The sequence below is a fragment of the Mizuhopecten yessoensis genome, unplaced genomic scaffold (assembly GCF_002113885.1).
Source record: "Mizuhopecten yessoensis strain PY_sf001 unplaced genomic scaffold, ASM211388v2 scaffold9561, whole genome shotgun sequence".
Taxonomy (NCBI): Eukaryota; Metazoa; Mollusca; class Bivalvia; order Pectinida; family Pectinidae; genus Mizuhopecten; species Mizuhopecten yessoensis.
The window spans coordinates 1,019,245-1,030,838 of NW_018408109.1; the positions used below are offsets into that span (position 1 = coordinate 1,019,245).

General features: G+C 37.3%; 1 protein-coding gene across 1 annotated transcript in view; it reads right to left on the reverse strand.

Moving 5' to 3' along the window:
• The window catches only part of LOC110458397 (glutamate receptor 1-like), a 17,449-nt gene extending 13,208 nt beyond the window's left edge, over positions 1–4,241 (reverse strand). The window contains exon 1 of the mRNA XM_021510076.1: positions 4,027–4,241. Coding sequence (XP_021365751.1) covers positions 4,027–4,128 — 102 coding nt within the window. The 5' untranslated portion in view covers positions 4,129–4,241. The remainder of the gene's footprint in view (positions 1–4,026) is intronic.
• Between the last annotated feature and the right edge of the window lie 7,353 nt (positions 4,242–11,594).

Consider the following 11,594-nt stretch of genomic DNA (forward strand, 5'->3'; position numbering starts at 1 on the left):
CAAGATATATTGTAATTGATTTAAGACAGAAACAGAACAAGATATATTGTAATTGATTTAAGACAGAAACAGAACAAGACACATTGTAATTGATTTAAGACAATACATCACAAAAGATAATGTTAACATTGATTTATAACTTAACATGATAAGACAATATACTTTAATTGATTAAACTATTACATTAGGAAAAAACCCAGACAACCCTTGGTATAGCACGACTACAGTGATATCGGTCGACAGAATAAATAATGTTACGGCTAATGGGTCGTAACAGAAAGATGTTTGTTGTAATCTTTGTTTTTATATGAAAACAGATCACGTGATATTTAAACATCTACATCATTCCACGTGCATGTGTGACAGCATAACACGTGACTTGCGTCATAAAACAACACTATAATACTGGTGCCGCGATGTTTGATTATCCGCCATTGATCTTGTCGACACAAAAACGGGTTTATGACTGGCTTCTTACCGTAACAGCATCCATAACATGTTATACGGACACGTCGACATAGACAGAAATAAAACAAACATGGAACTTCCGTCAACACCGGAAAACCGTCTAAAATTCAGCAAAAAACGATGAAATTAAATCTAGCAAATTTCCTTCTCTAAGGGGAAACTGGTAATTTGTTCAGGCAATGCAGAAATAAAACAGTGGAACATTTTATGCCACTACATTAAAGCCATTGTCTGACGTCTATACTGAACAATGGTTTTTAATCAAATGCTCAAGTTACAGTGACGTCAGCTACTTATGTTACATAGATCTGGTCTAATAAAGATATTTTTTCGTATCTCGGAGACGTAAGGCCTCGTCTGAAACACGCACAAAATAAAAGCGATGTGAATTGATTTCATGAAAGATGAACGTTAGACACACACAATGGTATACCGTATGCAAAGAATTAATTACACTCTTTTGTCCTTGGACGCATCGGTGATGCTAGGGGCCAATAAGGTGGACTTCCGTATTGGTCTTAATTACTGTCGGGGAGGTACGTAACATCAATTCTCTTATAAATTACAAAAATTAGAAGAGTACTGGTTAGTTTAAAATTAAATACAGAGAAAAGTGCGTATATTACGAACCGTGACAATACTCATTAGAAATAACTGTGGTGATCAAGGTTACAGCAAACCTTGGGGACAACGAAAGCCACCAGCAGAGTCTACCATCTGGTATCTTGACAGAATAACGTAAGATACAATGAGTTAACATGTTACGCGGGAACTAGTTTATGACTTTGAAACAAATGATATCCATAACATACATGTTCTGATAGGTAAAACCACGTTTAACATTTCTGTTTGAAATTATTTATTTTTTTAATTTTTTTTCCTTGTTTGAAAAAAATCGTTAAAAAATTATATATTTCCTTTTTTTGGTTTGGGTTAAATGTCGTCGAACTTTATGTAACAGATGCCTTTAAGGAAACATTGCCAAAATGAAAAAAATATGGAAGTGAAAAGCAGAGTGTTGCTATAGATGTAGCAATCAATTTGGGTTTTTACAATGACTCTCAAGGAAAGCCTAAGGAGACTAAGAAATCTCTAATTCTTCAGGTTGGGGAATATTATTCCTCAAAATGAAATGAACGCTGTCTGATTATTTCAGGTAAACTCATTCACCCATGAAGGCACATTTGAAACCTTCCAATTCGAAGGTTAGAATAGTTCATTTTGTTTCAGGGGTGAATGAGTGGATGTTTGTATACAGATTCATATGAGCGCAATCAGTGGAATATTAATGTGTCAAGTTTTTGCCTGGTGAAAGTGACAGTCATCGAACCGTCACACATAAACAGTCCACTGATTGGGCCATATGAATCTGCATACTTTCCAACAATAAGAAAAAGTTAAGAAATATATGGTAGACGTTTTCGACATAACACAAAGTGTTTTTTTTCGTTAATAAACATGGCAGGTAATTAAACAGATAAAATATATATCTTAAACTTTAAATATCAGGCAAATTAACGCATTAAAAACATCCTCCTCCCTTACACGCATTGGAAAGATAGTATACACATGTTAGTCAGCATAAATTCACATACCGCGACGTACCAATGTTAGTTGAGAAAATATTAAACATGGGCGTCACCGGTAAAATAGCACTGATAATGTGGCAAACAGGTGACCTCGTTTTTAAATTGGGGACATGCTGACAGGAAATATAACGAGATAATGTTATTAGAGAAAACATTTCATGATGATTTTAATTTGTCAGTCTACATATAGTATTACACAGGTAAAGCTGACCATAGACAGGAGACATTAGAGAGCATGTAAAATTATTCGGTCGTTTCTATTTTGTTAATAACAAAACTGCAGAAGCGGTTCAAACAATACTAAGGATTCAGACGCGTTTAGTGGCATTGTCCTTAACTCATTCACCCCTGAAATTTCATAATGAACTTTTCCAACCTTTGAATTGGAAGAGTTCAAATGTGTCTTCAGGGGTGAATGAGTAAATATATCCCGAATGAATCTGGGCAAACTTGTTCAACGCCTGATTAGCCTAACATCAACTTAACATCAACTTAACTCAACATTTTAGACCAGATTATTTTCAAAAAACACTTAATTCAAAAACGTAATGTTATATGTATTAGGGTTGAAAAGGATAATCTGAAGACAAGAAACACAAACGATTTTGAAAATGTTCAAATAGTTCTCAGAAAACACATTTTGAAAAATTGCGTCAATGACTTCATTAAGCTAACAAGGCTTTGGAAAACTAGACGCTGGGTTTAAAAAACACACAAGCTCAGGACAGTTTTGTCAACATTAATCTAGGTTTTATGAACCTGTAGTCATCATTAACGGTGTGCTATTCGTGTCAGTATTTGTACATGGACCATATAACATAGCCAGAACACACAGGCGTTTTTTTAACGCTAGAAGTTAGGAAATATAATCTGAACATCACCGATGAGTTAGTTATAAAAGGACGAACAGGTGTCTGATACAGTGTTATTCATTGTCTGGCATACTATATATATCAACAGTCTTAACTTATAGGTGCAATCACCGGTGTGTGTGTTACGTTCATCGATAAACCGATGATAAAAACCAGGAGTTTATAACACGAAAACAGGACTGTATTTTCAACATTAATGGAGATTTGTATGGACATTTAGTTAGTATTAACACTGTATCATCAGCGAAGGTTATGAACACGTGCTTTACGATACAGAAAGAAAAAAAATCTCTAGCTGTCCTTATTTTGTCTGTATGTTGTCTCTGACCGCCATATATGTCAACTGTATGACTATCACTTATCACTGTATGTGATATGACACACACACCTATTTTGTATAAACAGCGGACCATCAGTGTCACATCAAAAGTATATAAAGTTTTGGGGTAATAACGAACAGGTCAGGTTCAACCAGGAAACTAGTTATATACAGTAAAAACTCGACATAGTGCCCCTCATTTCATCAACATTTACCGTCAACATATTTTAAGATCCCATTTTCTCGTTTCTTAAGATTTCCTGTATATGTTTCCCTCAAATTATCGCCAAACCCCTTCATAACGCCAACATTTCTGTGGACGAATGGTGGCAATATAACCAGGTATTACTGTACGTTATATCGGTATAAGGAAACCTGTTGATTTATAAAATGTACAACTACCCCATATGGAATATTTCCCGAAACAAAAATGTCATATATAATGCCAACAGGTATACAGAGATACATATGATGTAAAAATGATATAAATGTATACGAACATACATCAACATTGTTTTATGTATGAATATAAGCACATACCCATTGTATACCAATCGTAATGCAATAATATCTGAACACGTACTCCATAAAACACATGAATTGCAGTTGATACTTTAAGACACATATATGGAAGTGTATTGACAGTAGCAATACCCTTTATGTATGAGCGAACACACTATACGTACATGCATATCGTATTATTTCAACAGTATAGGAACTATTCTGAAAAGAATCTATATCAACATGCAATTCAGGTTATTGCATATATAACGCCTACCTGTTGTTGGGTGATGGCGGAGACGAATAGACCACTCCATAGCGCAAGATGAAGTACCAGTCCCCAGCCGAGAATCACTCCAGGACCTCGCCACTGCGCCATCTTTAATTAATTACCGGCATCCTTTGTCACACCGTGTTGTTTTTGATTCACTGAATGCTCAGTCGTGTTAATACAGCGTTACAATAATATGTAAATGAAGCAAATATGATGGCTCTACTGAGGCAGCTGTCAATGCGGTAAGCGCAATATGTAAATGTATGTGTGGCGGAGATGAGGTCAACTATTCAAGCGGGATTCGTTTTATGAGGTGATTTAGCAATAAAAACGGATTAACAAATTGAGAAGTTTGATCTTTCTTCAAATTAAATGTAGATTTGGTTGAAAATTATGTACATATGTAATACCTGGCAATATCGGTGTATGTGTTAAGCATGCAAGTATATGTATACAGCACAATGCAGGATACAGTTTTTGAAGGTGGGCGTCAACTCGTTAAGAAGATAGCAGATACTTTTTGAAGAAAACTTCAGATAGACGACATTTTAAAAGGCAAAAGAGAAACTATTTTAATCAAGAAAGGAATGGTACATTATTTATCTGCTAGAAGGTCAAAAATTAACTTATGTCAGAACAAAACCGCGAAAGAGTAGCGCAAAACGTTTCCAGTTAAGGTTCTTTAAGGTATATTGGGATTCAATTTCACTATACTGTAAATAAGATATTTTCGTGGGGCCCAAATTTCGTGGTTTTCCGGCAAAACATCATTTCGCGGGTACACGAATTCGTGGATTACGAGGACCCACTGAAACGTAGAATTGTTTTATATCAAAATTGTAATAACTTCTTTGACCTATGAATTTGTGGATGAAGATTACCAAAGAAATCAACGTAATTAAAAAAAACACGAAGTCTCTGAATAGAGTGTTTTATCTATAAGTACTAACAATATTTTGTCAAATTAAGATTGTAGGTTACAATCAATATCAAATTAAGACTCAATGTTACTTAAACATCAAATAAGGACAAAAGCGTGAACAAACGATGATAACACACTTGGTCACCGGTGACATGAGCTACACGGTTTCTAGGATTTGAGAGAGATACACCATGGCGGATGTCACACGTGGTGGTATCAACATTACCTTTAATAAACGCTTGGTTCCGCCACCGTATTTTTGTTAGAAGATCCTTGTTACCTTATGCTCTTTATTCCTTTTATCTTTTTAAGGATCCCTGTCCCGCTGCACTGTAGATTTTCGTATATACAGTATCATCCCCTTAACTTCCGATTTTAATTTTAAACTGTTGCACAGATGTGCCAGGACACTTCTATTCCGTCTTTGCGTATTGCAGATTTATCTTCTCTTGTGAGCAGGGATTGATTGTTACGTCATTTGTTTGTGACAGTAACGTCATCAATTTTTGAGAAAACGACGTAATTTTCTCACACAAACCAATGACGTTACAATCAATACCTGCTCACAAGAGAAGATAACTCTGCAATACGCAAAGACGGAATTAACAAGGTAGCCCAGTCAGTTAGAGTGATAATATAACAATCTGAAGTCCAGGATTAGCATTCCGTCTAACCCCGCTGACTCCCTCTTCTCTGTTAACACTCAGAACACTGATGTTGATTATATTTTGCTTTATTTCCACTTAAGTGTTTCTCATAAGACACCCGCAAAGTATGGTTTCTTTTCAGAAATCAATTATCACAGCTATGGTCATGTTCCCAACAATTAGTTACAGTTTTTGGCAGGGGTACGGGGTCCTTAAATCAATTTTGGCTCAGTGGTGTCCTATTCTGTTAACACTGTTGTATACATTTATCTCTTTCGCTCCTTCGAAACGAAATAACGTTTCTTACTAATATCTTTGTGTACACGTGGGTCTAAGACCTTAATGTGGAATGTTAACGTTCAAATACTGGGAAATAAAATGTAATTGATAAAGTTTATGCATCCGGGTGTGACATGTAATGATTTTATTATTTTGTATTTAGAAAATTGCACGTTTACGTAATAATGCAACATGCGGAAATCATTAAAGAAGTTTTAAGTTCACTTATTCGAAAATAGCAAGTAAAAGTTCGTGAAAGGAATGGTTGATTATCAAGGGCTTTATTGAGGTATAGGAATAGTTGAGGTCCCTAGTTTGTCCTTTTCCCTATCTATTTATGAAGGCACGGTAGTCTAGTGGTAAGACGACGGGCTCTTGACCGAAGGGTTGCGGGTTGGAGTCACGTCAAGACACTGTGTTGTATCTTTGAGCAAGATACTTTACTCCGCTTGTTCCAGTCTACTTAGCTGTAAATGAGTACGTGTTTGGGCAGTGCTGGAATGGCTAAATGCTAGCTATTAGCGCCGAAATGGCAGCTCTGGCTGTATGCTCCCCAGGGAGTTGAGAAAGGTACTGGCTGGTTGCAAAAGTCATATAACCACGGATAATAATTTGTGAACCGCTTTGAGACAACCTTCGAACTAGGTTGTGATAAAGCGGTGTATAAGAACCAAGAATTATTATAATTATGTTAAGTATCTTAACTCGGCGGTTTTTCCCTAGTTACCTCTGGTAAGCCAGCATATGAATTATGTTACCAGGTGCAGTGCCATGCGGCTGTCTTTCGGATGTGAAATGTCATTGAGATGACACTATAGAAATGACATTAGATAGATATCATACACTGCAGCAAGTAGGCAACTAATAACTACACGTCGTCATATGACCTTTGTCATTTAGTTATCACGTCGCGAGAAGTGGTATTTGACTGACCTCATAACAAGTACACGTCGTCATATGACCTTTGACATTTAGTTCTCCCGTTACGAGTAGTTGTCTTTGACTGACCTCATAACAAGTACACGTCGTCATATGACCTTTGACAATTAGTTCTCCCGTCGCGAGTAGTTGTCTTTGACTGACCTCATAACAAGTACACGTCGTCATATGACCTTTGTCATTTAGTTCTCCCGTCGCGAGTAGTGGTCTTTGACTGACCTTATAGCTAGTAAACGTTATTGTTAAATGATTTCGGCTGATACGGAGACATTTCAAGCATACCACGTGTCCAGAAGTTGCGTCCGGATAATGATTCACGGGTCCGTAATTAGAAAGGCACGCTATGGATTCACGTATCGTTAGATCGAGAATATAAATGTTACATTATGGGCCATATTCCAAGTAACTATACCGTTGATAATCAGTCATTATTGGGCACGTGCTAGATAACATACCCTCGGGAGTCATTGACCATCAAATAAACCGCTGATGAAGGCTAATGAATATTCATATATCGAAGACATTAATGCGGTCACCGTTTAATATTTATGGCCGATATTCCGCCATATTTACTACATCATTTTTATCACATAGCAAACATTTTAGCCAAGCTATTGCCTGGACGTTTTATCCATTTTGTTTACAGATAGAATGCTGGGCGTTGCTGGAATTGGCGATGACAATGTGGCGACATTGTTCCATTATTCCATCACATGGCCTGATAACTAAGTCACAGGAGCTATGCTACGATAGTTAAATAAAAATCTCAGTAGCATTAGGAAATATCGATTTTATTGATTATCGCCAGACATACACAAATGACTTATGACAGAAACTTCGGTTTCTGTAAAACATAACTTGCAGTTCTATCCTGAGAATGTATTGTTTGGATTGTGCTTTTATTCAGCTTAGTTAATTTAAATTCAAAACAGTACGAAATAATTTCAATCAATGCTCATTTCTTGTTTGCGACTGACTTGAACAACGGACTTCGATAATCTGCAGCACTAAGAGTTACACCCTGCAACAATCCCTTATTGCAGTGCGATAATCTAGAACCACTACGGTAAATATCCTATTGGAAAAAAATAGTCTGAAACACGTGAATATCGACACTGCGACAAACCCTTTTTCAAAAGTGCTCCCGACTGCAACACCGTAAGTTAAACACTGCCGTTGACCTACTACTTAGACAGTGATAGTCTTGGACATGAAGAAATGAAAACCTGCAATAGTCCTGCAGACCGTAAATTTAATTATGCAATAAACCGAATATCGATCTACAATAGACTGGAAAACAGCAAGTTTATCACTGCGTAAACCACATACTGGTCTACGGTAGACTGGAACACGATATTACAACTATAAAATAAAACACATACTGGTATTCGATAGACTGGAACACGATAATACAACTATAAAATAAACCACATACTGGTCTTCGATAAACTGGAACACGAAATTACAACTATAAAATAAACCACATACTGGTCTCAGATAGACTGGAACAGGATATTACAACTATAAAATAAACCACATACTGGTATTCGATAGACTGGAACACGATAATACAACTATAAAATAAACCACATACTGGTCTTCGATAAACTGGAACACGAAATTACAACTATAAAATAAACCACATACTGGTCTTCGATAGACTGGAACACGAAATTACAACTATAAAATAAACCACATACTGGTCTCAGATAGACTGGAACAGGATATTACAACTATAAAATAAACCACACACTGGTCTTCGATAGACTGGAACACGATATTACAACTATAAATAAACCACATACTGTTCTACGGTAGACTGGAACACGATATTACAACTATAAATAAACCACATACTGGTCTTCGGTAGACTGGAACACGATATTACAACTATAAAATAAACCACATCCTGGTCTTCGATAGACTGGAACAGACTATTACAACTATCAAATAAACCACATACTGGTCTCCGGTAGACTGGAACACGATATTACAACTATAAATAAACCACATACTGGTCTTCGATAGACTGGAACAGGATATTACAACTATAAAATAAACCACATACTGGTCTCCGGTAGACTGGAACACGATATTACAACTATAAATAAACCACATCCTGGTCTACGGTAGACTGGAACACGATATTACAACTATAAAATAAACCACATACTGGTCTTCGATAGACTGGAACAGACTATTACAACTATCAAATAAACCACATACTGGTCTCCGGTAGACTGGAACACGATATTACAACTAAAAAATAAACCACATACTGGTCTTCGATAGACTGGAACACGATATTACAACTATAAAATAAACCACATACTGGTATTCGATAGACTGGAACACGATAATACAACTATAAAATAAACCACATACTGGTCTTCGATAGACTGGAACAGGATATTACAACTATAAAATAAACCACATACTGGTCTAAGCTAAATAAAAAATATAAACTTTTTTTTATATCACAACAATTATGGCACAAGTTATATAACTGGTATTAGTCGCTCTTGTTGGCAAAGATATTAGCGCGTGGTCTTAATGTGGGAGAAACCGGAGTGCCCGGAGAAAACCCACGTGGTCGGGCAGGTGACCTCATATCTTTTCACTTCCGATCAGGGAATCGAACCCCGGCCGCCCTGGTGAATAGCGAGTGCGTTATCCACTGCGCCACCCTACCAACAACTATGTGTTCGGTCGACTGGTCGACTATGAGCTTAACACTGAATCCCCTTGCTGAACAGCTATTGCTGGCACACTGCAGTAAACCCCGTACTTGTGTACACTTGACTAAAGTACTGCTAGTTTAAACCCTACTACATAAATGTAGACTGCAATAGTCTTGTTCACTTGATGTTTCCTCCTTATTTTATCCTTTTTGCAGTGTTCCAGAACAAGTATAACTTCCTATTTCCATAATGAATTTTCATTGTTAAATGTAAACTAAGTAATAAATAATGGGAAAAAAAGGTAAGGACATTTCCGGAAATTGCATCAGTGGCGTCTCTTGTTAGGAAATAATCCATTTCAGTTGTCATTGTTTAACCCGTAAACACTTTGACATAGTCAAGGCTACATAAATACCATTCCTTAGAGCCGTTTCGTAATGTCTTATTCCGTTATAACGTAGACGCATTAACGAATGGAAATAAACTGCTCTTTTAGTCGTCTGTAATTGACGGAAATAAACGTTTAAATAGATAAATGCTTCTTGAGATAATGTTATTGTTTTGAAACACAACTTTTATGGACGAAACTAATTGACGTTCTCCCCACGCTAATGCAGATTGAAATCTCCACTGTACAATTAGTGTTATATGTACATATAGTTAACTTTTATATGTTTTTTACATTACGTCACTAGACATATCGTAAACATTGGCGGTGGGATTGCCTATTCAAGATCTGATGTCGATATAAAACAAATGCTTACATAAAAAATACGTGTATAATATTGCATCTCTCACGCGCAGACTCCTCAACTGACTACTTCGCGCAGATCTGTATCTTTATCCCTCGCACACACCACACTCCATGTGCACACACACTCACTCTGCACACACACTAACTCTGCACACACACTCTCTGTGCACACATACTCTCTTAATCTTTCTCCCTCGCACACACTCTCTGTGCACACACACTATCTGTGCACACACACACACACTATCTGTGCACACACACACACTATTTGTGCACACATACTCTCTGAATCTTTCTCCCTCGCACACACTCTCTGTGCACACACACTATCTGTACACACACACTATCTGTGCAGACACACACACACTATTTGTGCACACACACTCACTGAATCTTTCTCCCTCGCACACACTCTCTGTACACACACACTATCTGTGCAGACACACACACTATCTGTGCCCACACACACACTATCTGCGCACACACACACACTCTCTGCGCACACACACACACTATCTGTGCACACACACTATCTGTGCACACACACACACACTATTTGTGCACACACACTCACTGAATCTTTCTCCCTCGCACACATACTCTGTATCTTTTTCCTTCGCACACACACATCGTATCTTTCTCCCTCCTACACACACTCCCTATCTTCTCCCTCGTTCAAACACTCCATATCTTTCTACCTCGTACACACATTCTGTATCTTTCTCCCTCGGTTACACATGCTTTATCTATCTACTTCCTGCAAACACTGCATTTCTTCCATTTACCTATTCATCCGTTGCTCTCTCTTTTTGCTTGTTTAATGTTCAACTACAAGGACATTCCTATCAGAGGAGCGACCAGCTAGTTCACCACTGTTGCAGACATTCCGCATTCCTCTCCCTCGTGTTTATACGTCAAATCATGTATCCCCATCGCATACATTCTGCACCTCTTAAAGTACAAACCTTCTATCTTTCGTCATCAAGTACACGTGGCTCCCCCACAAACCCTCTACACGTGTATCCCTCCCCAACTCAACACACCTCGCATCTCTCTCCCTTTTCATTCAAGCATCGCGCACCTTTCCATAATGAATACATACTCCGTTTAGCTCTCCCTCGTGTACGCATTCCATACTTTCCCCTTGCGCACGCGACTTCCACACATTACCTTAAGGCTGTACAAAATCAATACATTTATGTTCGCATGAAGTCATGTTAATAACAATGCAGTTTGCTGGCCCTTTAACACAATTGTAGAACAAAATATGAAATAAAGTTATTGATATTATAACTTCAAAAAGTAATTGATAATTTCGATAACAAAGGTGATTGATGAAGTTAATGCCC